The sequence below is a fragment of the Rattus norvegicus genome, chromosome 1 (assembly GCF_036323735.1).
Source record: "Rattus norvegicus strain BN/NHsdMcwi chromosome 1, GRCr8, whole genome shotgun sequence".
Lineage (NCBI taxonomy): Eukaryota > Metazoa > Chordata > Mammalia > Rodentia > Muridae > Rattus > Rattus norvegicus.
Window position 1 is genome coordinate 129,677,815 of NC_086019.1, and position 27,990 is coordinate 129,705,804.

The 27,990-nt window shown below is 44.1% G+C and overlaps 1 protein-coding gene across 8 annotated transcripts; it reads left to right on the top strand.

Annotated features, from left to right (window-relative positions):
* On the top strand, positions 1-27,585 carry Lins1 (lines homolog 1). 8 transcript variants are annotated; one of them, XM_039094293.2, is made up of 8 exons: positions 33-165; positions 20,256-20,755; positions 20,843-20,932; positions 21,511-21,652; positions 22,356-22,943; positions 24,018-24,189; positions 25,109-25,957; positions 26,777-27,585. In XM_039094293.2, the coding sequence occupies exons 2-7, from the start codon at positions 20,336-20,338 to the stop codon at positions 25,923-25,925; spliced, it is 2,229 nt and encodes a 742-aa protein (XP_038950221.1). In that variant the 5' UTR covers positions 33-165; positions 20,256-20,335; the 3' UTR covers positions 25,926-25,957; positions 26,777-27,585. The 8 variants fall into 8 exon arrangements, with proteins under 8 accessions (XP_038950257.1, XP_038950221.1, XP_063118596.1 ...); XM_039094297.2 differs by lacking the exon at positions 26,777-27,585 and adding an exon at positions 14,411-14,616 and having other exon boundaries at positions 35-165; positions 25,109-26,017; XM_063262516.1 differs by lacking the exon at positions 26,777-27,585 and adding an exon at positions 14,411-14,738 and having other exon boundaries at positions 38-165; positions 25,109-26,017.
* The last annotated feature ends 405 nt before the right edge of the window (positions 27,586-27,990 follow it).

Sequence of the window (27,990 nt, forward strand, 5' to 3'; positions counted from 1 at the left end):
AGACTCGAAGCGGTTGCTAAGAGACACTGTACTACGAGTGGGGCTTCTACGCCTGCTGAGGGAGGGGCCGGAGAGGCCTTCCGTGGAGTACGGTGGCCCGGAGTGGGCAGCTATGGGTGCGAGTGGCCGGGCGATGGCTGAGTGGCCGGGCCGGATGGCAGCCAGGTAACCCTGAGCCCAGGTTGAGCTGGGTAGCTGGAGAGACGTGTGGGTGGCAGGTTGAGCAGTGGGCAAAGCGACAGGGCCGAGGGCAGGCGAGGAGGGCCCCTACTGGCCGCTGCTCCTTGGCGCTTCTTGGAAGCGTGTGGTGCATCTGTCGGTCTCTGAGACCCGGTTAGCCTCCAGGCTGTCTGCGCCTCGCCCAACTTGCGAGAGAGCACGCTCTTTGGGATCGCCAGGCGGGTTCTAGGGCTTTCCTGCCAGGATAGCGACCCTCGCGGTTTCTTGTGAATGAAAAGAACCGGGAAAAATGCAAAAACACTGATACATTGTTTAAATTGTTTAAATACATTGATTATTTTAGCAAGTGTTTGCTGGGTTGACACTACTCTAGTTGTTGGAGAGACTTTGTGAACTTTTTTTTGTTTTTGCTTTTATCATAACAAGAGAAGATGAAACTGCAAAATGATTAGGGGAGAAAAACACAAAGTAATGGAATACGGTTTGTCTAGGATGTAGTGGACTCTTAGATTGTTAGCGAGGTCTGTCAGAGAATGACATTTGCACACTGTGAATGACAAAAAACTAGCCCAACAAAGATCTGAGGGAAGACCTTACACAGAGTTAGTCAGAAGTGACTTTTCCACAGGTGTCACCTCTTATGTGGACAACATAAGTTCACTAATTCCTAGGAAAAGTCAGTCAGGAATGGGGGTGTGGGACCAAAATTGAAATATCTTGAAGATGATATAGTTTTGTCAGGGACCACTGGGCCAAGCTGTCTAGTGCTGAATATATACAATGTTTCTAGGGGCTAGTAAATTCCCAGTAAAAAGGTAAAAGTAGACGAAAAAGAACTGAGTTGATTTCATTAGAAAAGAGGTTAGTGAAAGCCTGGGTATCTTCTAATTGCAGAGTGTTTAGGGGCCTCAGAGAAAGCATAATTATTAGCTTGTGGGTATGAAGTAAAGACACAGATCTTAAAAGCCCTACTAGACCATGTGTTTTTGGAGCTTGGGACATCATCTTAAGAAAAATAGAAAGATTTTTCGGAATGTGGATAGATGGATTGTGAGCCACAATACAACTACCTAGGAAGGGATCTGTTGTCTACGTCAAGGGTAGAAATGGTTCACTGTAGCTGACATGGACTCTATTCACTGAGCTGGAGGAGGGAGGGGCACAGGAAAAAGTGAGTTTGAAGGGCATGAAGTGAGTTGAGTTTATGCTCAGGGATAAACGTTTATGAGTATTCCGTCTGCAGGTGGAGTTCTGGAGGAGCCATTCGGGTTCTCCCTTACAGACTCACTGTTAGTATTCAGTGGAAGCCAAACACCACATTTTGAAATGTAAATTTTTCCTGGCGTGATGAGTCCTGTCACCTCTTTCTCAGAGATGCTTGGCAGTGGCAGCCAGTGCTCTGGGGTGTGCTGTTTTTCCAGTCTTTGTTGGTCTGTTGTGTTTTTACATCCCCTCATGTCTGTAGAAAGCCTCACTATGTCTCAACATACAGCTATGGAGTCTCACAGCATTTAATAATGGACACGAGAGACTCTGTACTTTTATAAAATAGGCTTGTATTAAATGAAGTTTGCCCATCTGTAAGCTATTGTGAGTGTTGTAGACATGGTCAGTAAGTTAGATCATAATAAGTAGGTTTTCTGCTTATGGGGTGCTTATTGGAATGTAGCCCCATAAAAAAGTCAAGGAGTATCTGTGCATAGCCCAGAAAGGAACTAAACCCTAACTTACACAGAAGTAAAAAGGAGGCATAAAAGTTCATGGAATTATTCTGCGAAGGGGGGTGGGGAGGGCTGAACTCTGAAAGGTCTGGACAGTGAGAGACCAGGAGAGAAAGAGGACCCAGAGAGGGTGATGGAGAAGGACTTTCTGGGCATGGAGAGGCCTTGCCAAGAGTCAGTGTGCTTTTAGAAAAGGTAGATTTGTTTTAATGGAAAAGCTGCAGACACTGCTTATATGAATCAGGCCTACATTCTCTTTAGAGAATCTGTCCCTTTGGCCAGAGGCCAACTGATAACATTTTAACATTTTAAGTGGGAAGAAAATATGGAACTTATAGGGAAGAATAGGGTTGTTTTAACATGTGCATCCCAGGCATGAGGGCATCTGACCCATATGGGTAAAGGATTAAGTTACCGTTGTCTTCAGTGAGCCCCACAGGTTTCTTCCCTCTGTCAATATAAAGGTCTTCAGAAAATGCACGTTCTTAGAACATCTTTAAGCGTTTTGCACTTATTTATTTAATGTGTGTGTGGGGGGTGTGTGCATGCACCACTGTGCATGTGTGTAGGCCAGAAGATGGCTTGCATGATGTTCTCTCCTTCCACCATGTGGCTCCCAGGGATTGAATTCAGCCATCAAGCTCGGCAGCAGCCATCTTTCCCCACAGAGCCATCTTGCCAGCGTAGGAGAACTTCTTTAATAACTGTTTACTTAGACTAGAAAATGTCTAAGTTTACTTTCCCTAAGAAGCACGTTGCTGTACAAGAAGTTTTCAAACACTTCTGGCTATTAATTTAGATCAAATATACGTAGAACCTAGAGCTGTGTAACTGTGTATTCAGAGGAATAGGTGTGACTTTGCAAGCAGGTTCAGAATTCTAACAAGTAAGCAAAAACAATAAAAATCTTGCAACAAACTATTTTGAAGGATTCTACATACTTTCCAAAGCTTTTTAATCATCAGTTTTATCGTTGGTGCATCCTACCAGTTATCCTTTTATAAATTCAAATCTCGACATTTCTCTTTAAAATGGGTGCCTGACTTATAATAAGAACCAAGTTATATCAGGGACTGGTCAATGGTATGTTTTGGTAACTTTTGATCTTTTCACTCATCAGTGATTTACTGTAAAAACAAAGGATTGCCCCAGACAGTTTGCAGAACAGAGAATTTTGCCTTTCAGTGCTTTTAAAACACCAACACACTTATGTTGGTGTGCAATTTTTGCCTAAAGTGATTATAACTGAAGTAATTTCCCATAAGGTCCTGCACAAGGTCTCCAGTGCTCTCAGGGTTTGAGGATTTCCTTGCCGTGGTGTACCACTATTTCATAATAGTGTGAGAGAAACGCGTCAGAGGCCTTTGCTTTACATCAGACCCATTCGACCAACCAGGCTAAACCAGAGCAGCCATTTGTACTAAGTACTAGTTGTCAGATTGGGCTCCATCAGGGCCCACTGTGCTCGAGCCGTCCTGGAAGGACACCGAATCAGAAGTGAGCATCCCTTTACATTCCGCTTTGACTTTTCTGCCTATAGAGCACAGCTCCACTATAAACTCCTTACTGTCTTTTTACATGTCTTTACATGATGTCTGGAGTCTGGCTCAGGGATAGAGTACTTGCCTAGCATGGGCAACACATTGGGCTTAATCCTGTGCACCATAGGAAAAAGAAAAAGGGAAAAGAGAATTAAATGAGGTGTTGCCTAATTTACAAGTCACTGGTTTAAAAAAATTTTGTAGATCTTTACATACCTTAAAGTGTCATGTTTTAACCATTCAGATGTAATTTATGAGTTAGTTTTAGAACATTTGTTGAGTACAAAATCAGGCAATTTCAAAGTCCACAAAGAAGGAACGGAAGAGAGAGAGGAGGAAAGGAGTCAGTGTATGAGGTAGGGAGAGCACAGCTTCAGAGCACGCACAGCTCAGGCCAGATGCCGCCTCTGCTTCTGCTTCTGAGACTGGAAGGTCTGGCAGCAACTTTGTGAGGGTCACCGTGCTCTCTCCGCATGGCCAGCTCGGCCATCTTCCAGTTAAAACTCCACATCTGAGCTCCAACAATGTAGAGATAACAGGAAGAACATCAGATAGCCAGAGTTTCACAGGGTGTGCTAGTGGAGCTCCCTGGCTTGCTTTATTGACTTGGCTATCAGATTTTATTTCTTAAATTGGAATTCTTTGACTTGAAAGCAGTTTAGATTGTGGGGCTCTGGAGCAGTTGGAGGTCGCGTTGTCTTTGGTCTGCTTTTGTTGCGTTGGGGAGCAAACCCTTGGACTCATACTTGTTAGGTATGAATTGTGTCACCAAGCTACACCCCAGCCTTAGACCACAGAACATTACTTATTTATTTTAGAAATATTTTTTTAAAAATTGCTTAAATGACTAAAGGCTAAATGTTACAAACGGGAAAAATATTAGCACTCTATTACAAAGAGTAAATTTGAATTAACCAATTCCATGCTTATTCTCAGCTAAGCATCTATACAAATATCTGTATGTGAGGATAAGGGCAGTGTTTGCATACAAATACAAAGATTCTGACCCCAAATATCAGACTATGAATAATTTAAAAATAGTAAATCTAGGGGCTGGGGATTTAGCTCAGTGGTAGAGCGCTTACCTAGGAAGCGCAAGGCCCTGGGTTCGGTCCCCAGCTCCGAAAAAAAGAACCCCCCAAAAAAAAATAGTAAATCTATTTCAACCAAACACTGATTTATTTTCATGATTTTTTTTTATTTTACCATAGTATGGTTGTTTTTAGTTAAAAAAAAACAAAACTTTTTTATATTTATTTACTTTGTGTATGCATGCATATGGAGGTCAGAGGCCAACTTTAAACAGCTGGCTCCCTCTTTCCCCCTGGTATATCTTGGGGATAAACTCAGGTATAGCCTTTGGAGGAAAGTACCTTCACCTACTCAGCTCTCTTGCCAGCCCATTTTAATTTCTTTTAATACAAGAGATGCTGTTACTGTAATATATTAGCTTATTACAACACTTTATAGCATCAGTGAGGGCAAAATATTTTAATATTGATTATTTTCTGCATTTTAAACTTTCAAGATTCTTTTAAACAAAATAGCCACATATATTTAAGTTTTATTTGAGAAATAAAAAAATGAATGTCCTTTTAGTTCCTAGTAGTAAGCCCTATTATTTTTTAATGTGTGATATTCTTGCACAGGATCATATTGGACCCAGTTCTTAAATAACTGGATGGGTCCCTCATACAAGGTAAACAGCCTTCCTGGGAGCACCTTTACCTCACCGATGTGGAAGTCACACCTTTGAGATGTTTTCTTACTTTGATGGAAAAAGTAGGTAGTCAGGGTTTCAGCACAGTACTTTTTCTTCTAAGATCTGTTTTCTGTCTTGTGGGAATGAGTGTCTGCATGTATGTCTGTGCACCACATGTGTGCTGGTGCCTGAGGAGGTCACAGTTCACAGTCACGGCTCCAGTTACCCGGGAACTGGAGTTAAAGAGTGCTGTGAGCCACCACATGGGTACTGAATTTAGGTTGTCCACAAGAGCATCAAGTGTGCTTAACCCCTGCACCATCTCTTAAGCCTGGACCATTAAATGGCTTTAGTAAGAGGAACTCGGTTCCTCCTTTCATCATTCACAGTCTTCAGAAGAGACTTTCTTCTGAGAAGCGGACAGTCCAGGGACGTGGGAGGACCACACTGCTCTTCAGGAGGCAACGTCTCCTATGCAGGTGTGTAAAGAGTTCCTTAGCTGTGTTACCAGTAAGCTGGCTTTCCTATTTCTGTAGCCAATCTAGCTGTTGCTTTGAAATCTTGTTTCTGTGACTGTTCAGACCACCTCCTGTCCTGTATTACTCAAAGTTAATTTAAAGGAGATTACATATTTTTAAAGTTGTTTGTAATCGATGACTTCACTGGGGATAGCATGTCTACATAGCAGCCAAGTCAGGCATGTTGTTCTCCCTGCAAACTGTTAGCTGAAGTAGGGAGGAAACCCCAGGATTTTCCTTTAGCAGATAAGACACAAGTCCACTGCACTGATCTCCAGTTCCTGCTGAACAAAACCTGGGCTGTTGTTTCTTGGTCCTGAGAAATCTCACCATGATATATATCTTAATGATGGGCTTTCTGTCCTTGCAGCAGTGGTCACAGGAACCAACAGCTTTGTTTGACTATCCTGGTGTATTCTGTCAGGTGGTCTGCAGAAGCCAGTTTGGTGTGTGTGTGTGTGTGTGTGTGTGTGTGTGTGTGTGTGTGTGTACATGGGCACATGTGCACATGCACACATGTGAGGAACATACTATTTGGTTTACTTATTTAAGAAAATGAGTCCTAAAGTAACATTTTTCCCCACTGGTTAAATACACACATAAATCTTAATATGGAAATCCCAACCCCAAATGTAACAACTATGATTTGGTTGGTCTCTATAGAATCTGGGTCTTGGGAATTTTTCCTAGTAATTTGTGCTGTCTTCTCTGTATGCCCACTGCTCTGTAAGCCATTATCTGTCCTCTGAAGCAGTTAATAGTAAACACTGGCTTGTGCTCTGGGTGATAAAAGGTACTGTTCTAGATGGGACTGTGTAGAAACCTGGGACTGATGAATCAGGCCACATTAGACACAGATGTCTCTCAGTGACATCCTTGTGGCCATAGTCCAGCTGGCAGAAAGAGGGATCAGGATGAGTAGAGAAACTGCGTTGTAGATGCTGGTCTCACTGGCCCAGCGAACAGGATGCTGAGGTAAGGGACACATAGGACATACGGTGTTAAAGAGCAGGGAATCTTTCCCATAAAGATTGATTTCTGGAGGGCTGCTTAATCACTTCAGCAACTAAGAGTAGAAGACCTCCACTTTTAATATTAATAAAATGTTCCACTTCTAGAAAATGCTTCACTCAGTGTGATATGAAGCCAGAGAACTCAGCTTTCTCACAGTAAAATCAAATAGGCTGCCCAGAAAGTTTCAGTGTCATCTTTGATCTAAGTCTTTGATCTAAGTCAGAACCTGTGGTGAAGGAGCGAGCATGTTGCTCACATTCTAGCAAGCCTTCCAGGGAATTCTGATGCTAGGATCTGAGAACATTGTCTACGTCATATTCAAGATTCTTCTGGCCTTAAGATGCGGGGTGGTGGTCCTGGGGCTAGAATCCCGGATCTCACATGGGGTTGCAGCTCAAGGTCTCATGCACACCAGACAAATGCTCTCTCTCTGAGCTATGTTCCGATGCCCATTTTAAGTCTGTGAGGTGCATTAGAAAAGTTTGGCTTTGGAGAGGTTCAGTGATGGCTCTCCAGGAAAGCTAAAGTAGTAAATGCTGCAGGCCTCCTGACTCAGCTCCTAAGAACCACACAGCCATCCGGGGCTCTCGCATAGGGACGGGAATCCTGAGAGTCAGTGTAGCCTCTGGACCTTGTCAGTCCAGCTCACGAGGGCTCCTTTCCACAGTGGGCTTAAAATAAAGGAACAGTCAGGAGCTAACTGTCAGTCGCCCTGGCCATACTATCTGTGGACTTCAGTTTTTGAAATGACTCTCCTCCAGATCAAGAGAGCAGTAGTTCTGTTTTCAGTGTCCCCCAAGTCCAGTTATAGGCAGTGTGGTGGGCAATATAGACAGTTTTGAATGATATGTTCTACTTGGCAAGAGTTGTAACAGACCAGTGAAGTTCTTGTGAGTTGGGAGAAAGTTTTAATCAACGTGGGCTTTAGCATTTTAGCATGCAGGATCAGTTGTAACAGAAGGGTACTGGGGCTGCCCTGGCATAGGCATGGTCTATGACTGCTCTCGGGTACTAGCTCTGTTTGTCACATTATCTGTCCTTGGTCCCTGAGGCCTCATCCTAATGGTAAATATCATAAAGGAAAGGCTATACCTAATAAGTGGGACAAAGGGATTCTGAAGTTTTTGTCATATATTCAAGGAAGCTTGGCTGACAAAATGGACTTTGAGAATGGCAAGGCCTTTGAGACTCTCTCCATCCAAGGTACTCATGGCCAATCGGGAATGAAGAAAGGCTGAATGATATGTTCTACTTGGCAAGAGTTGTAACAGACCAGTCAAGTTCCCTATGCGAGAGCCCCGGATGGCTGTGTGGTTCTTAGAAGCTGAGTCAGGAGGCCTCCAGCATTTACTACTTTAACTTTCATTCAAAGTTCTTGGTGGGCCTGTTTTATTTCTTTCTACTCGGTGTACTTAATAGGCTTCTTTGTGGCCAGCTTCTTCATACCTTCTATTAAGCATGGACACAGGTAATTAGGATAATTATCTTATCTTGATAAGTTCAGTTAGGGTCTGTTTGGACTCTACATCTTCCCTGGGAATGGCTTCCATGGTGTCTTAGTTTCTATTGCTGTGATAAGCACCACAACCAAAAGCAACTTGGGGAGGAAAGGGTTTATTTCAGACTCTTATACCTGGCAGTCTATCATGACAGGATGGCAGGACAGGAACCTGGAGGTAGGAATTAAAGCAGAGACCACAAGGAATGCTGCTTCCTGGCTTGCTTCCCATGGACAGCTCAACCTGCTTCCTTTTACACTCCAGGACCACCTTCCCAGGGTGGCCTCGTCCATACTGAGCTGAGTTCTCCCCCATCAATCAATCACAATAGTACTCCACAGACTTCCCTACAGGCCACCCTTATTGAGGTAATTTCTTAATTGAAACTCCCTTTTTCCCTAATGACTCTAGCTTATGCTGAGTTGGCAGAGAATCTAACCAGTGCAAGGGTTATAGGTATGAGCCTCAGGAGCAAATTCCTCATGTAGAGGAGGCAGTTTATATATTACACGAAATTCTTTAATGAAGTGGAGAGGTCTTGATTAAAAGAACTGTTTAGTTCCTGTGTGGGTAAGGTCAGGCATGGAAATGGGAACACGGGCTCTGATGGTTCCCAGTTCTCTGTTGGCTACCTCACAGAAAGGATATAGGCCTTCTCTGCCCAGTATTATCTAAAGGGATTCCTCAAGTAGGAGGGAGACCTAAGGCTGTAGAGAGAACCTCTTGTGAAGGTGGTTTTGGAGAGTGATCAGTAGGGTGAGGTGGGACATCTCCTGGTCTTCTGAGAACCCCAAACCTGGTCAGTCATCCACAGTAGGTTTTTCACATGCGTGAAGCTGGGGAAGGGTGGCCATGGGGACATGAAATCATTTCCAAAGACTATAAGAGAACAGGGTAAACTAGAGAGCAGTACTGCAGTCAGGGTGCTCATTAGGAAAGGGCCTTGCCTTTCTGACTCCAGACCAAGCCATGAGACAAAAGGACACAGATATTTTCAGAGTCTAGGGATCAAAATTTTCTCCAGCTTTTTTCAAATGAACCTTACTCCCCACACATGAGGGTAAGTCTGAAGGGAAAGGAGGTGACTGTCTCATGCTGAAACTGGAGATCAGTTCTCCAATCTCTAACAGACATCCTTTTAGGAGACAAAGGACCCTAGGTTCAAGGCACTTGATGCATGACTTTCAAAAAGGGATTGCTCACCAAAGTGACCACAAAAGCCATTAAAGCAGCTGCAGTCTCCTCCTTCCCTTGGCTACCACAGTAGAATGTCCCACAGAGCTGTCAAAAATGGTGACTCCTATCAAAAATGGACGCACCACAGAATCTTCTCAGCCTGCAACCCTCACAAGAGTTGCAAGTGCACTGCCTTTCCTGCCCTTCAAGAGCTGTCCATGGTGTCAGCACCTATCCTGCCTCAGCCTGCAGCTTTCGTGAGACACCATTGCAGAAGCTGCCCCTACAGAGTCTGTCCACAGTGGCAGCACCTCCTTTCCAGCCTTCCCCCCCTCCCCCATCACCAATAGCCCCACAGAGATGGCTCCTCAGCAAAAGCTGGGTGCAGCTGGGAAGGGCTTCCCCTCTTAACGCATGGGCCTAATGCAGGGAAAAGGGGGTTTAAAAAAAGAACACCAATCCTTGAGCCTCCCCAAGGTCAGGACTTGAAATCCCACCAATCCTAACTCTGGAAATTTCTGCCCTGAGAGACTCCACCCACTCAGAAATTCTATATAAGCACTGCCTTTCGGGCTCCCTGGTGTCTGATCCCAGGAGCAGAGGGCAGCTAACCCTGGATTCACCCCTATACATCCTGGACCTTCCCATAAAACGTTCATGAGATTTCCCACTGGCGTGACTCGTGGAAAGAAGACAAGAAGAAGAGAAGACGAGAAGAGCAGGCTGAGGCCCTGAGCTCAGCTCAGCTGGGGATGCCCTGTGCTGAGGAGGCTTCTCAGAGCTTTGTGGTTCCCGTGCTCCAGTGTCTAAGGAATGCCTTCCACAGGGAGGGACACTGTCCCACCTCAGAGCTAGGTAGTTCCTGGGCCTCATGTCTCAGGATGCCCTTCCACTAGGACACCTCCCTTCCAAGCTGTTTGGTTCCTGGGCTTCTGAGTCCCAGGTATGCTTCCATATAGACAGAAATACTTAGTGTCCACAAGAGACCTAAGGTGCAGATGTCAAAGAGCACGTTTAACTTAGTAAAAGGATGTCTTGACACAGGAACCAACAGCTATAGGTCAGAAGCCCAGGAATCTGAGGTCTGATGTCAGGGAGAATCCTCAGATGAATGCATTCTCAGGGGAAGATATAGTCAGAAAAGATGGAAAGAAACTACAGGGCCTTGAGAGGCAGTCACCACAATGTGTGCAGAGAACTGGGAGTGAGGAGAGGCAGGAAATAGCCCTCTCCTCACCGTCCCAGCCCTTGGATCCCACCAGAGTTTTCCTTAGTTGAGGACGCAGGTCTGGCTCCCCACCACTGTAGGGCTATGGAGTTTGAGAGAAGGGAGGCCTTGGTTCCACTAGGAACTGGTTCCAGCCAGGAATCTTTACCTCTCCTCATTCTTCAGTGGAGTAGTTCAAAGGCCTTGGGTCAGAGACCGATCTCCCAGAGGAAGTCTAGCCTCTCACCCCCAAGGACAGAGGTGAGCATGCCCTGAAGCAAGGAGACCTGGCCCTACTGGGGAGTTGTCCCAAGTAGAGGCTTCCAGTTGTCTCCAAGCTCTTACGTAACATGCCAAGGGTCATTAGAGATGGAGACTGGGAGTTGATGTGCCCCAGAGTCCATGCAGACAGATGTGGTGTGGGTCAATTCAATGGTGGTAAACAGAATTCGCCACTTAGTATCAGAATAAAAAAGATAACGAACACTTGCAGGGAGCAGTGGGCTGGGCAAGGACAGAACCGTGCAGAAAGAGGATGGGGTATGGTATGTAAATGAAGGCAGTTCTGATTGGTTGGCCGGGCCTGCCTAATTCTGATAAGCCATTCCTCCTTGCCTATGCCCCACAGTTTATGATGTGCAGTGGGCTAGGAACCAGAGTCCTGGAGGACAAATTTGTTTGGAGTGCTTCAGGTTCTGCACTGAGTGTCATTGACAGCATCCGAACTATGTAGCTGCTTGGGCTGTAATTAAAGTTGAACCATTGTTGACTTAAGCTGAGGCTCGGTCCTGAATCTCTTGGCAAACTCTAGCAGCCAATTTGTATAAAGAAAGTCGGTCTTTTATTTTTAATAGTATTCACTGTGGAAATAGACATGGGGCCGTTCTTTGATAATTCTGAGACTAAGTTGTGGTTAAAAAAAGGTGGCGCAACCAGTTCCCGTGCATACTGCTCCTCGCTTCTCTCTGACCCGTGGTCACTCTCTTGCTAGTTCTGGCTCTGTCGGGCCGTAGGAACGAGTGCTAATTTAGCTCAGCAGCTCCACGCTGGCCCCCATGGTACTCTCTAACCCCGGGCGGTCTGAGACTTCGCTTTCACTCACAGCTCCCTTGGTGGGTTGTTACTACGCCAGGCATACACATCCCAATTCTGTGGCAGGCTTGGTGCATCGTGCCACTGCACCTTCCCTTGAACTCAATTAAATCACCACATGAATGGACACACCACACAATATCCTCTGATTCAATTGATAAGATATAATTTGCCCATCTAGACAGCACAAAATCCTGTACACATTTACCCCTTAAAAATAGTCATAACAACTGTATCTATGTGCAGAGAAGAATCTTAGCATCTGCCGCCATGTTCTCCCAGCTCCTCCTCCTCGCTCCGGCTCCTTCTCCTCTTTCTAAAACTTTTCTCCCGCCCAGCCTTCCTTCTCATCCAATGACGGGCCTCATTCTATCCTGTACCTGCCTTCCTAATAAAGACATCAACCTACACTAAGTGAACGATCACATTTTCTAACAAAGGCTTCAGAGTTCTGTCGTGCCCTAGGAAAACTTGGGTTTTGGCATCAGAGTCGTCTATAGCCAAGGCTGACCTCAAACTCACAGTGTACCAAAGATGATCCTTGTGTCATTGTTATTAAAAAATTTATTTGAGACAAGGTCTGACTATGTAAAAAGCCCAGGCTGACCTTGAACAATTTTTTACAAATTCATTTGGTTGTGTGTACACTCTTGCACATGTGCTAATCAAAGGAAACTGATAGGAGTTGGTCTTTTTCACCATGTGGGCTCCAGGGTCAGACTCAGGCCATTGGGCCTTGATTGGCTAAACCATCATCTTACTCCTCTCTCTCCTGTGCCTGTCTATGCCTTCACCAGGCCCCAAGCACTAGGATTGCAAACATGAACCACCATGCTCATTTTCTTGGTTCATTTTATTTATTGATTTATTTACTTTTGAGAGAGGGTCGCACTATGTAGCCCTAGCTGGTCTAAAACTCACTGTGTAGAGAGCCTAGGCAGGCCTCAAACTCACAGAGAGCTTCTTCTTCCCTCCAAATTCTAGGAAAAAAGCATGCACTGCTATGCCCAGCTAGTTTCTAGAAATATTTTAATTGTGTGTTCTCATACAGTTCTGTCCAGTTTTTGGTGTAGAGACTTTAAGAATCAGGGTTTTGGTATAATTGGGCATGATAATGTAATCTTCTACCCCAGCATTCAGGAGCTTTAACAAGAGAACCATGAGTTCAAGGCTGTCCTGGGCTATAAAATGAAATTCTACCGACCCCAAAGATGTGGATGAAAGGTGTGTGTGTGTGTGTGTGTGTGTGTGTGTCTGTGTGTGTGTGTCTGTGTGCGTGCGCGCATGCGCGCAAGCTAGGAACTGAAGGACTATAACCCCTCACAAAATTGAGAAGCTTTGTTTTGTTTATTTTTGTAGTTCTGAAAGTTGATACCAGGCAAGCATTCTACCATTGAGCTTCATCTCCAATCTTCCTCCCCTCCTGCTTTTGATGCAGGGCCACCCTAAGTTTCCCAGATAGGCCTTGAACTCCACCTTCCTGCCTCAGCCTTCTCAGTAGCTGGGACTATAGACATGTCTGTTTAATTCAGCTAAAACTACTGTTTTTTATTTTTTTTAACATATATTTTTCTTTGAGTCACAAGCAGTTTAAGGAAAGACGTAGCAAGACACTGTGTAGCTTTTTTCTGATTTCTCCCAAGCGCAGCATCTTGCTTATTAACACAGCATAGGATCTTAATTGATACAACTTACCTGCCGCCCTCAGATTTCTCTTTTTGTCTGTATGCATTTATCTGAATGTCTAGTTCTGTGGGATTTTTGTTAGCACTGGCCTGCCTCCTGTTTTCCTTCATAGCCCCACCCACTGAGGAGGTGGAGCCCTCAGCCAGAGGCTGTCTTCCATCTGTAGTACATTGCCTTTGCTCTTCAGGAACAGAAACAGTACACAGCTCCTAACATATCCCTTGGAGAGCCATCTAAGGCAGCTCAGGTAGGGATAGGGGGTTTGTTAATGAAGAAAAGTATTTCATGGTGTGACTCCACCACTTTGTTTCCACACACCCAGTGAAGGACATCTTGTGCAAGTTTTTGTGTGAGCAACTTTATTTTTCTGGCGTGAACACCAGTTTCCCAGTTGCTGGGTCATCTGGTAACTAGATGTTCAGCTTTTAAGGAACTGCCAGATCAACCTTCAGAAGAGTTGTCTAACAGGATCTAGTGTCTGCACGTCTTTGCCAGCATTCGGTGCCTCTGGTGGTTACTGCAGCTATTCTGAGAGTGGTTTCTTTATAGTTATTTTTGTTGTTCTTTTCATGTTTGTTTCCTGATATGGTGGAATAGTCACTTGCCAGTGATTGCTGAGTATAAAGGATACTGAAAAATGATAGCCTCATTTTTATGGGCTATAGAGGCCTCAACTGTTTTGGAACACTATCTTACCTTGGATGGCATTTTCCTGTAATTGCTGACCTAAATGCAGTTGGGTGCTTTGTCCCAAAGCAAAGGTTTCTCTCTTCAGTGAACACACTCTCAGAGACTCAGGCTAAAAGGTCAGGTAAAATTGCTATGGGTGACAACCATGCTGACCCAAAAAGAGGCATTGGTGGGCACTGTTGTTCTCCAAGGGGGCCTATCCAATGCTACCGGAAGCTTCTTGCTCAGGGATAATCCTCTTTCTGGTCAGCTTGCAACCTTAGTTTGTAAATAAGCAAGACCAGTCTCTCTGCCATATGCATGGGATTCCTCAGGACTGTCTTCCACTTCTGCCTGACTCTTCTCAGTCTGCATCACAACTGCATTTTCTTCTCTGTTCTGCAGAAAGAGCCCAGCGCGGGTCAGTCAATGAGAGGGTCGAGGAAGCAAATAATTGCAGAGGATAGACATATACTGCAGTTCACAGTGATCCTAATGCAGCAAATCCCAGCTCTATACACATGACTTGGTGACACCTTGAGGACCATGGGCAGCAACCCCAATATGACACCGTTCTGTGACTCAAAACAGTTCTGTGAGGTGTTCTTCAGGTACAAAGTCATCTCATTTCTGCACCCTCCTTCCTGTATCCAAACTGACTTGTTCCTTTGGCCTCACAGATCCCAAGATAGGTGAGCTCCGGTGAATTTCTGATTCCCATTTGCTGGGTAAGGTAAGGCTGCTAGGGACCACCTTCTGTTTCTGGGTAACTGGTAACACCCAATGCCAGTTTCTTTGAGGACTGTTAGTTATGAACTTACATCAGAAAGTCAGCTCTCGGATCATCAGAGCCATCTGGTTGCATTTGAAGAATGGACATTCCAAGTAGAATGTTATCGAATTATAATCAGTCCTGATTTTTGTGATTTATGGTATAACTCTTTGTACCTGTGGTGGTTTGAATATGCTTGGCCCAGGGAGGGGCACTATTAGGAGGCATAGCCTTGTTTGGAGGAAGTGTGTCTCTGTGGGCATAGACTCCTCCTAGCTGCCTGGAGGTCAGTCTTCTTTTGGCTGCCTTCGGATCAAGATGTAGAACATAAAGCTCCTCCTGCACCATGCCTGCCTGGACACTGCCGTGCTTCCCACCATGATGATAGTGGACTGAACCTCTGAAACTGCAAGCCAGCCCCAACTAAATATTGTCCTTTGTAAGAGTTTCCTTGGTCAGGGTATCTCTTCACAGCAATGGAGCCCTAACTAAGACAAGTATCTTTGCTTATTCTCTTTCTTTCTTTCCTCCTCTCCCAGGGATTGAATCTAGAACCTCATGCATTATTGGTCATGGTCTCTACCACAGAGCAATCTTCTCAGCTTCTTCATACGATTTTTTAGGAAGCAAATATTTTAATTCTGTTTGAGTCTAGTGTTTCAAATTTTGCTTTATGCACCATGTTGCTATAAGAGGTTGTTGGAAGGTGCTTTTATGTACTATGTATTCTTTTACAAGAGGTCAAGGCTTTGAATTACATTTTTTTTCTAAAAGGATAATTTTTTACACCAGAAAACATGTCAGAATGTCAGTGCACATCATGTAAAGATTAATTTCAGGTTTTATGCCCATGTCCTGATTACACATCTCCAATATTCTTTTTCCAGAGTGGGTGGCCTCCCTTGTGGACCTGTGTAGGTGTTTCACAGCCTCACACACAGAGGCTGCCATAGTAGACAGCTGGCTTTGACCACATTCTGACAGGCATGGCTTTGGAATGAACGTCTCTTTCCAGGCCAGCATGGTATTCCAGTTTTCAGTGAACAAACCCACGAACAACCACCTGAGCAGCACAGTGTGGCCAGTTGAGTCCCTGGTCTGCGTTTTCACGACTTCTTTTCCTGGGGCAAGGCAGGACATTTCTCTTCACTAGTTTTCAGTTTCAATGCAGTGGTTTTTGTTGTTTTGATCACAGTGAATCATGTTTGAAATGCAAGTAAAGTTTTATGCTAGGCCCCAGTAGAGGCACCCCAGCACTCACTGTCCCTTGGTCAGTTCTTTCCTGCTGGGCCCCGAGTATTTGTTATATCTTCCTTTTGTTTTGCTATTTTTGTTTGTAAAAGGCCCATCTGAATATGCTGGGGAGAGAACCTAGGAAGACCCCATTCATACGTAGCAAACACTTTACTCCTGAGCGCCATGTTTCACCCAGATATGTATTGTTGCTATCTGTATGTATTTGTATGTGTTCATGTACATTCATACTACACATGGGTCTCAGAGAACAACCTGTGGGAGTTGCTCTTTTTCTACCTGGAGGACCGGAGACTGAAGTCTACCATGAGGCTTGGCAGTAGACACCTGTGACAAATGACACCAGTGCGTTGAACGAGTGTGCCCACCATTCTAACAGATGCTTAAATATTTCATTTAAACTGTACAACATTGTAGTATGATTTCTTAGAACCATTCCTACCAAAGAGGCTGGGTCCTACCATGAGAAGGAAATATGCTGGCTCCCACCCACCCCCTTTCTGATATTCACTGGCATTGACTGACCTAGTCACCGAGAGGATAGTTGTAAAGAATGACCAAGGGCCCAGTAGAGGTTTCCTTCTCACTTGATGTGATAGGAAACAGGTTTGAAGTATTTCTATTGCTCTAAATAACATTGAAATAAAAATGCATTTGTTGTTTAAGGTTTCTAATGATAAAAGATGAGCACATGATAATAGTTAAAGCCTAAAATAGTCTAAGTATCAGTACTACTAAGAGAAAAGAGCTATGAAAAGGGATTTCAACTTTGAAATATAATATGAAGGGCAATTTCTGACATATAACTGGAGAAATATGCCAACAGCTTATTTTACCAAGCCATTGCAGTAAAGAATGTTCTTTAATGGGAACCTCTCAAAGAGTTTGGCCAAGAAAGAAGGGGTGATGGGACCCTGTGGTCCTGGCTGGTTTTGAGACCGGGGAATGAAGATAAAAATCAAAGCCAGCCTGTGCGACTTAACAAGATTCCATCTCCAAAGGAGGGAGAAGGATATAGATGGTGGAGGTCAGTCCACCTGGACACACAGACACAAGAGAGCCCCTCTCGTTAGTTATGAGTTAACTTTACACAGAGGGTTACAGAGCTTCTCAGCCATGGCCGCCTTTGTGGGTACAGAACAGTTCAGCCGTGTCAAATGGAACTCAGCCACCACACTCTAGCTTATTAAATTCTGTGGAATACACACCACAGCTTGAAGATAGTGTGCAGAGGTTGGAACGATTGGTTAGTAATTAAGAATGCTTGCTACTCTTTCAGTGGATCTGAGTTCAGTTCCTACTGTCTACTTCTAGTTACAACTGGTTGTGACTTCACCTCCAGGGAATCTGATGCCCTCTTCTGGCATCTGCTGTTACTATATAATATATAATCTGCAATTATATAGTACAAAAACACAAACACTCACATACACATAAATAATGATAAAAATGATCTTAAAATAGCATTCAGGGAAGACAACCAAAAGTTTAATTTAAATTTTAATTGCTTGTAAATTTAAAATCTATAATATTGTTAACACTTAGCTGCCCTATCTTAGTTCTCTTCTGTAAAACAGTGTCTGGTGAAGTGTCCACAGTTGAAATTCCTTAAGTGCTAACTGGGAAGAAGCAAGCCATGATAGTCTGAGCTAGGGGGTTGTAGCACACACCTCTAACCCCAGAACTCCGAGGAAATGGCAGGTGTGTCTCTGTGAGTTGAGACCAGCCTGGTCTACATAGTCAAACTCTGCTGCAGAAAAAATAAAGCAAGCAAGCAAACTAAAAACAAAAGAAAAACAATCAAACTAACAAAAGAATGAGAAAGGTATGCTTACGGTCCACAACATACATGCAGGCAAAGCGCCCATACACATAAATTTTATAAAGGGGATGACAAAGTCAGGACCCGTGAATAAGCCACACTGTAGTGGGAGACCCAGTGTGAATGCTAGCCTCATAACCTTTCCTCTGAGGAGGAGAGTTAGGAGCTAGGTATGAGCAGAAGAGGTGGAGAAGAGGAGTCCATGGGTTTGTTTTTAAGGAGTGTATTTTAAGAAGATAGAATTGGGGGCTTTGGAGATGGCTCAGCAGGGACTGGAGAGATGACCCAGCACTGGCTGCTCTTCCAGAGAATCTGGGTTTGATTCCCAGCACCCACCTGGCAACTGTCTACTTACTTTTCTATTGTTATAAAAAGACACTATGACCAAGGCAGCTTATAAAAACACATTTAATTTGGGAACTCATGATTCCAAAAGGTTAGGGTCATGACTGTCATGCTAGGGAACATGGCGGCAGGCAGGAGCAGTAGCTGAGACCTTACATCTGATCCACAGGCTCGAGGCAGAGAGAGAAGGCTAACTGACAGTGGCATGGACTTCTGAAACCTCAAAGCCCACCCCAGTGACATGCCTCCTTTAAGTCCACTCCTCCCAATCCTTCCCATACAGTTCCACCAGCTGCTGACCAAGCGTGCAAATATATGAGTCTTTGGGTGCCTTTCTCATTCAAAGCACCATGGCATATAGCATCCATTTGTAACTCCAGTTTCAGGGGATCTGATACTCTTTTCTGAACTCTATGAGCACGAAACATGCAAATGGTACATGAGCATACATGCAAAAAAGCACCCATACACATAAAATAGCATTTACTAAAGAGGAAGACAGAGCGAGGACTGTAAAATGCATATTGGTTGTTGTTTTTTGGCTTTTTACAAACAACTCATGAACTGTTGAGGGAATCAGGCAGCTGTCACAACCCATTTAAAGTGAGAGAACTAAGAACTTCTGTGGAAAATGGGAGTGTTAAAACAAGTTTACAAAAAGAAGCAAAAACCAAAAAAACAAAAATACTATTTTCCCCCCTGGGGAGAGGATCCTTTGCTTGTCTATACATAAGGTGTGTATGTGTGACTGTGTGTGAGAGAGAGTGTGTGTGTGTGTGTGTGAGAGAGAGAGAGAGAGAAAGAGAGTGTGTATATGTGTGTGAGTGTGTGTGTGTGAGTATGTATATGTGTGTGTGAGAGTTTGTATGTGTGTGAGTGTGTGGGGGGTTTAAGGTAGCCCAGTAGATTCCCAGAGGCCCCATATTCCTTTGGAAGAATTTCCGTCCGTGCTTTTGCTTATACCAGTGCCAGCATGCTTCCTCTGGCATCGACTGATTGCTCATCTTCTCTGTTTTAAAAGCCGTGTGTGACTAAATGTGTCATGTGCATCTCACCCCTGGTCTTGATAGGGCAGAGAATTCTGGAACAGCCTGAATGTCTAAATTTATATCCAGCTACAAGTACAGGGCTGCTTTCCTCTCCCTTCTTAACTTTCTTGTGATAGCACCAAAAATTTACCTAGTTACAGAGGTGGTGACCAAGGATTGTAACCTTATATGTTATATAAGATTATATTATATAATTTTAAGTTGGAACCTTATAGTCAATAGCTGTATAGCAATATACCTTCAGGTTTTAATCTATAAATGGGAGGTGAAAGTTAAAATATTTCATGTACCCCAATGGATTTAAGCTGGGACATCTAACAATGTCTGCAGACATTCCTGTCAGCAGAATCTGGTGGGTAATGCTGGGGTGTTTGACCGGGAGAGAATAAGGTTTGAGAGGAGATGGGTGAGGGCAGGGGCTGCTTACCAGCCTGGAGGGTGCTGGCAGCTCCCCATAGAAAGGATCTGGCTCCACTTTGAACAGTACCAAGGCCAAGGACTTGGTCAGCCCCACAGAGTGGAGTGTTCCAGGAAAGCTGGTATTTCTAACCTGGGCCTGGTGTTGTCAGCCCATGATCCCAGATACCTGGTTGTCTGACAAAGGAGGATCACAGGTTCAAGGGCTTCCTGAACTACAGAGTAAGAACAAGGCTAGCCTACAACTGTAGGCAGCTTACAGAGTTCCCATCTCCAAATAGAACTTAAAAGACAAGCCTAAGGATAAAGCTCAGAAGTAGAGTGCTTGCCTGGCATTCCTAAGCACACTCATGCACAAACACAAACACACTCACACACCCCAAACAAAAGTGAGATAACACTATAGTTTTATGTTCTTATATTTGCATATAAAACATACATTTCATCATTACTATTTTAAAGTGTTATAATCTTCATTTGAAGAGTCCAGCAACTACTGTTATCTCTAATTTGAGACTTCCTAAGTAAACACAGTTTTGTTTCACTTGTACAACTTTGACACTTATAATTATAAATAACCTTTTGTTTCAGGCTTCACTGAGGAGACAGATTAAAGATTCATTGTATTTCTAAGCCTTCAATATTTATACCTTGTGGCTGTTGACCCTCTTATGAGATACATTGTGGAAATCAAAATGGAAAGTGTCCAAGAAATTTTGGATCACTTATACAGGAAAGTACTTCTTGGAGCCACGCTTGAAGATGACCTCCATGGTTACATCGTTTACCTCAACCCAGATCTCTCAGAGCAAGCTGTCTGTACAGCCTCCTCTGTGGCTCGGTCTGATGTCAGGGATGTGCTGGACGGCATGGCAGGCCAGCACGGGGTGAGCATCCTTCCTGAAGCACAGGAGTGTTCCAGGAGACAGCTTCAGACGGGCAGGGCCTGGGAAGTGACGCTCCTTCAGTTAACACTGATTGACATGGTACTGAGCCGCGTGCTGTCTGCTGAAACCGAGAGCCGTGCAAAGGCTGGGTACAGAGAGCTAACTGAAGTCCTTTTGCAGTCCATTGAACTGGATTCCAAATTGGTAAGGCACTTTTTAAAAAGGTTTAGATACTAAGTAAAGTTGTTAAGGCGTCAGCAGTGTGACGAACTGTGCTTGTTTTTACTGTAGATCCGTGTACTCCAGAATTCCGATAAGTTGTTGTCCTACCTGGCTGCCAAGTGCCTGGCCTCGCTCCTGTATTTCCAGCTGAGAGAGAAGGTCAGAGAAGCCAGCGCCTTAATTATCTCTCTTAGTGTTTTAAAGCTCGAACATTTGGCTTAATAAGATACTCGCACCCATAATAACATGTAAATCTAAAAATATACGAATGAAATAAGATCCTACCCCCAAAAAAATAAAGAAGAAAATGCTTACAGAGGTCACCTGAGGCCACTTCATGCACTTGCACACACACGTATACCTGTGCTTACAAACACACACAGATCCAAGCTTCTATTGTCTTTCTGCTACAATTGCTTCTTTCTTTAAGTAATAACTTTGAATATCCAAGATTTTTATGATAGAATATTTAGACAGTAGAATTGAATATAAAGAAAAGAAAGACATATTATTATATTATTAATAAATGACGCGTGGATATTTTCATAGTTCTTTTCGATTCTTCACTTATATCCTGTATAGCCTTTCCTGCCTTAAAGAATATTAGAATATTTTCCTTCTTTGTTTTGCCAAATATTAGCATACTTTTTTCAAGCAAACAGACATTTTGTATATTGTGTGATCGTTTTTTATTACGAACAAGATAATCATAACTACACTTTTTTCCTTGTTTGTAGAAAATGTTAAGTAATTCCTGGGTCACGTTTTGCCAGAAGCATCTCTCTGATTCCTCTGAGGGTGGTGAAGCAGTGCATTGCCTCTGCGTCCTTGCAGCTGTGATGAAGGAGATCTTTAAAGATGCACATTCACAGAGAGCAGGTAGAGATGACCTCCACAAACGATCCTGCCTCTCAGGGGCTTGCCTTTATAATGCATGTTGTACCTCATCTCTCTTGGAGTATGATGAAATCCACGATCCTGCCCCTGATGTTATTATTGACCATAACCTTGGAGTGGTGTGTAGTATATGTGTTGGGTGTGTGAACATATGCTCGAGAACATGTGTGTGCTTGTAGAGGCCAGAAATCAGTCTTGGGTGTCTTCCTCAGTCACTTTTCCAGCTTATCTGTTGAGCTAAGATCTCTAACTGAGCCTAGAGCTCATGAGCTGGCCTAGGCTGCCTGCCGGTGAGCTCCATCTACCTCCCAGCACGGCGCTACAGCCTTACATCACCACACCTGGCTTTTACATGGCTGCTAGCGAGCCTAATTCAGTACATCATGCTTATGCAGCAAGCACTCTACCAAGCAAACTCTCCTTTGAGCACTGAAGATAACCTTTGTAAAAGAAATTAAAATGTAGTCATTCACTAGCTCTTATCTAGTCTGACCATATTCATAGAGCATGCATTAACTTTAAGTAATTAGCTGTTAATCTGTGTATCTTCACTTGGTCTTATTAGAGTAACTGTTCTTAAACCTATTGTTTTATCTTATAAAATGATATATATACAAATTATTGTAAAATTTTAAGAAAACTTTTATTTTTCCTATTGCTTATAACTCCTGTTTCATAATTACAGAAAGTCTAAAGCAGCTCTTGACTCCTTTTGACAATACTTTTGAAGCGTTCTACAATTCCTTATTTTCTCAGCATTTTGGAAACTTCAAGAACCCCTCTAACATAATCAGCAGCCTGATGTGCTTTCTGGAGTTGCTCGAGCTTCTCGTAGCCTCCAGAATCCACCTGAAACTGCACCTTAGGAGCCAGAGGATGTTATTTTTGAAACCCCATGCTCTAGATATTCTTGCCTGGCCTATTCCGGCTTTTATAAAAAGGAAATTGGTTATACTCATCAAAAAGTGCCTTCTCTGTAAAGTGGGTGAAGACTTCTGCCGTGAATCTGTGCCCACCCTGATGTCACCAGACCATCTTCTGGACAGTGACATGCTTGCTTTAGCTGATGCACTTCTGCACGCTATACATTTGGGGTTGTGGAAGGCACTGACTGTTCCTGGAAAGCCTTCCTGCTTTGGAGGAGATGAAGTGCAACCTGGATGCAGACTCAGGGCTGGTCCTGATCACGTGACCCTGAGAGCAGCAAGCTTAATTACAGTGAAATCCTTAGAAATCAAGTTCCAGAATTGTACCTCAGCAACTGAAATGAAAGGTAATCCTCTAGACTTATTTTTTATTCAAAATTCTATACAATTAATTTTTCACTAAAGAAGAGTGACTCCTGACTATTGAGCACTAGGCCAGTATCATTTCAGTAATTTAGCTGTGTTGTCCTGATTAAACTTAGTAAAGTGGACTGGAATTTTAAGAAGCATGTCAGCTTTTTTATACAATTAATATGCATTAAATAATGAATACAAAAATAGTTGCTTTTTGAAGCACTACTGAGCAAATAAATGGAAGTCAGTTCATATAGAATTATATTTATTCATCAAAGCAGACTGATTCTTCATGTGCATTACTAATAATCAAGTTATGTTGACAGTATCGTGGGAAGTTCTTTTAATAAAGGAATTGTCGCACAAACAATTCCTTGAAGGTGACAGGCCAGGTTGAGAGTACCCGGAAGAGCGATTTTCAGTGTGGTGTTCTAGAGGACTTGTCTTCCACTGCACAGGGAAAATGAAAGTAGTGGCTGGAGGTTACCCTGGAGAGTGGGATTCCTCAGTTGGGGTGACCTCTCTGGATGATCCAGGAGTCTGTTTTAATTAGCGCAATTACAGTTTATAACACTAGGTGGCATCTGTTACATAATTCAGAGGTTTGAGTTGCAGTTAAACTCCCAGAAGTCTAGTTTTTGCCTTACTTGTACTTTCTTTTGGTTCTTTAAAAAGCAAAGGGAAGGAAGATTTTTAGCTTATTTTGAAGCTATTTCTTTTTATGACTTAGCAGTCTATAGTTAAGAGAGCTGTGGTCACCAAGAAAGAGGCCATTGTGCACTCTTGTGCACAATGTTTCATAACATGCTGTCATCATGAGATCACATAGTTGTCTCTTAGACAAACTGTAACTAGATTTTGGCAGGTAGATGTCCCGATCATACACTTTAAACTGGTGCCCTTCCGTAAGTCACCTCTCCTGCCCTCAGTTCTTCATTTGTGGAACAGATGATCCTGTGTCTGGGGCCCTCTGGGGTGCGGATTACAGTGATGCAGCACAGGTTTGCATACAGACAAGTGGTGTTTGTGTGTTTATACGCATGACCTGAAATGCCTGTCACTCATAGCTGACCTGCAGAAGTTCCTGCCCGAGTTCCTGGCCTTCTTAAAGCCTCAGCTTCAGCCCTCTCTCCAGTTACACAACCCGTGTGAGTGGCTGTCCAGGGTCTTCATAGAGCAGGACGATGACATGCTGGAGGCCGCCAAAGCATCCCTGAGCATCTACCTCCACTTGACCAGGTTTGTTTGTTTCTAGTAACCTGGACTGCCTAGATAGAAGCTGAATTGAGCTTCTGTCTGCTGGGCTCCGCCTTGTCAAATGGAACGCAGATATAAAGGAGCAAAGGAGCCTCTCCAGACCTGCACTTCATGCAGGGACAGCCAGGCTGCTCCCCCTGGAGCACAGCTGGGCACTTCCACCCAGCCGTGCTTCTGCTCTACCCTTGCAGCCCTGTGGGATGCTCCTGAAGCTGACAGCCCTGGCCCTCCCATTGTTCCTGCTCTGCTTCATTAAACCCTCAAGTACCAGCTCCATCTCCCTCTCCCTTGGCCTGGCAGAAGGGCTTTCTCACTAATGATGGTAATGCAGCCTGTGCTTGCTGTGTTAGGACCAGCTGTAATGGTTCTCTGTCTGTCTGTCTGTCTGTGACAGTCCTCCCTCTCTCTCTCTCTCTCTCTCTCTCTCTCTCTCTCTCTCTCTCTCTTCTAGAAGCATATCAACCATTATTTTCCCTGTTATGCTCAGGCCTAGCCACCAGCAGCTAGCTTCAGGCTTCCTTTTTATCAGTCATGGAATTGTCATCTTTCTTAGCTGAAGAGGTGTCTCTGGGAGGATCTGATTAACTGTGGATCATGAGGCCATGTTCTCAATGGTCAGTCTGGGCTCTCATATCTACCCCAATGAGATAGTTCTGTGTTCCATTTTAAGCATGGACTAAATCACCCTGGAGGGGAGGTTTCTGATGTAGGAGAAAGGACAGAAAGCTTCTGTGCAGATAGAAACTAAAACTGGTCAGTGGGGAGCAGATTCAATTTTGATTTGGTGGATTTGGTGGTAAGCAGATTCAGTTTTGATTTTGCCTTTTAAAGTGATATGCAAGTGTGAGAACATATTTGTAAAAACCTGTCAGCCTCATCCCCCCCTTGTCTGTCTTTTCAGAGAATGGGACACTTCTACAAGTCTGACCCCAGAAAAGGAAGCATGGATCCACTCCACACATGGACATGGCTACAACCCTCACTGTATTTTCTTATTCTTCTTAAAGAATATAGCGTTTGATTCTACAGTTCTTCTTGACTTCTTGATATCCTCAGAAACCTGTTTCCTTGAATACTTTGTTAAATATTTAAAACTACTGCAGAAAGACTGGGGCCACTTTCTGTCCACCTGCCAGTTCTTTGCTGCAATGGAATCACAGTGCGGAGTAAGTGTTCATGATCCTTTCCCCTTACCTGCCCATGGCACAAGCACCAGCTACACAGCACCTCATGCTCCTGTTGGAGAAAATGCTTGCCCCTGGATCCCCTGGGCTGCTGATGCCTCCTCTGAACCCCAGAGCCAGCCCAAGGAAACTCACCCAGTGCCAACTAATGGCCCACCTTCCCGGACACCACAGAGTCTGGTAGATTATGACAGCTCTGAACCCTCTGATGAGGAAGCCACAGATGAGCCTTTAGCAAACAGCAAACAGACATCTTTATGTCAAGAAATGCCTGGGGAAATCCAGGATCTGCCTAGGACATGCAAAGGAAAGGAACGTAGCCGGGAGCCTCAGGCGAGGCCTCTGCTCTCTGCAGAGCCCAACTCTCCCTTCTCTGATGATGGTGGAGTTGCTCCATTTCTTCGTACAGTGAGATGCCTTGAGGAGCTACAGCGAGCTATTTACCGTTTGCAGGAGAAAAATCTCTTTCCGTATAACCCAGCGGCACTTCTGAAGTTGTTGAAAGGTGTGGAGGCCAAGTGTGATAATGTGTGAGCCCTGGGTAACACAGCAACATTTGTCCTCAGGTTTGTTTCTCTTTATATAAATTGCCTATCTAAGATAAATAAAAACAAAATCTGCAAAAATGGTTTTCTGGGTCTTTGCTTTATGGAGCAGCCTACTGTCTAAGAAAGGTGCATCCTGTGACAGATCAGCTGGCCCAGCTGTGCTATAGCTGAGCATTTATGCGAAGTCAGGCTACATGGAATTCGCCATGACAAATGACTGCAATTCTGTAGCCTAAACCAAGCAAGACTTATCTGAGCTCAAGGGGCCAGAAGCTTAAAATCAAGATGTGTAATGTCCTGGGACACGGCCCACTCTACCCAGGACGCCACCTCCATTTCCGCATGCTGTGCACCATTTGCTACAGTGGTTACTTCTCTTTTGTTTTGAGTATAACTTTCCAGCTGGAGTAACATTGTCTCATTGTAGTTTTTATTTGCCTTGCCTGATCTAAGGCATCTGATACTCATCCCTCTGAGTTGTCTGACTGCTCAAAGGACCAGCTTCCAGTTGTGGAAGAAACCCTGTCTTAAGGCAGAAAACGGAAGAGTGATGGAGGAAGCTGCCAGATGGCCTGCTCTGCCTCCACATGCGCGCCCTCTCTCTTTCTCACCCGCCCCCCCCCCACACACACACACGAGAAGCAAGCATGGGATTGCCTGTAGTAATCAAAACACCTTGATACTTCGAGAGAAAAGTTAGTATTAGAAACCAGAAGGGTAGTAGTCAAATAGAAGTGTGGATGGCAGAAAGTTTGGGAGACATGTTGGTAGGGATATGCACTAGAGGTGTGTACTTGAATGTTTAAGAACTTTAATTTTTTTTTGTCTTACTTATAGGCCTTCAAATGTTGAGGAAAGCTTTGCATTGCTGGACTTGGTGTCCATTCCTGCCTCCTTTATCTTTGCCATTTGTTTGTCTTCAAATGCCTGTATGCAGCCCTCTTGCCTCAGCTTCTCCAGGAGCTGGGGCTACAGACAAGTACTACTCTGCTTAACCCTTTTGTAATTAGTAAAGCATATCAAAGAATGTGTAATTAATGTGGGGCTGGAGAGCTGGCTCAGTGATGAAAAGCACTGGCCTCTCTTGCAGAGGACCTGGGTTCAGTTCTCAGTACCCACATGGCCGCTAACTGCTATCTGTAACTCCAATTTCAGGGGAGTTGTCACTTCACCCAGATGTTCATGCAGGTGAAACACCGATGTACTGAAATAAAAGCAAATGAAATTTTAAACCAAGGATTATACATTGCAAAAGACTAGACATATTTCATTGGAATATTACAGACCCATAAAAAAGAATGCATTGTATCCATGTAGATATGAAGCTTCCCCGTCAAAATCCGAAAAGAATATACTGGGCCTCCATTTGTTTAAGGAAAGTATTAGGGCAGGAGCAACAGACATTTACATCCTCATGTACTTAAATATATGATTGCCTTTTGGTATCCAAAGACATGATCTCCAGGACCCTCTGCTCCCCCAACCATGAACCCAAAATCCATTGGCAGTCCTTTCATAAAGCAGCATGCTATCTTTGTACAACCTACATACAGCCACCTAGATTTACTTACACTCACACAAGACAAATTCTTGTTGCACTGTGACATTTAAATTTTCTTACTCACTTTATATCCCAATCATAGCCTCTCCCTCCTCTCCTCCCAGTGGCACCCTAATAAGTCCCTCCCCGATTCCCCCCTCACCTCCTCAGGGAAGGGAGCCTCCCTGGGTACCACCACACCCTGGGACATCTAGTCCCAGCAGGACTGGGTACATCCTCTCCCACTGAGGCCCAACCAGGCAGTCCAGTTAGGGGAAAGAGATCTGATGGCAGGGAACAGACCAAGACAGGCCCTGCTCCAGTTGTTAAGGGATCCACATGAAATCCAAGAGGCAGGCACACTTGCTACAAATGTGTAAGGGTCTTAGGTCCAGGCCCTGAAAGCTTTCTGGTTGGTGGCCCAGGCTCCATAACCCCCATGGTCCCAGGTTAGTTGACTGTAGGTCTTCTGGTGTCCTTGACCCCTCTGACTTGCTCACTTCTATCTTTA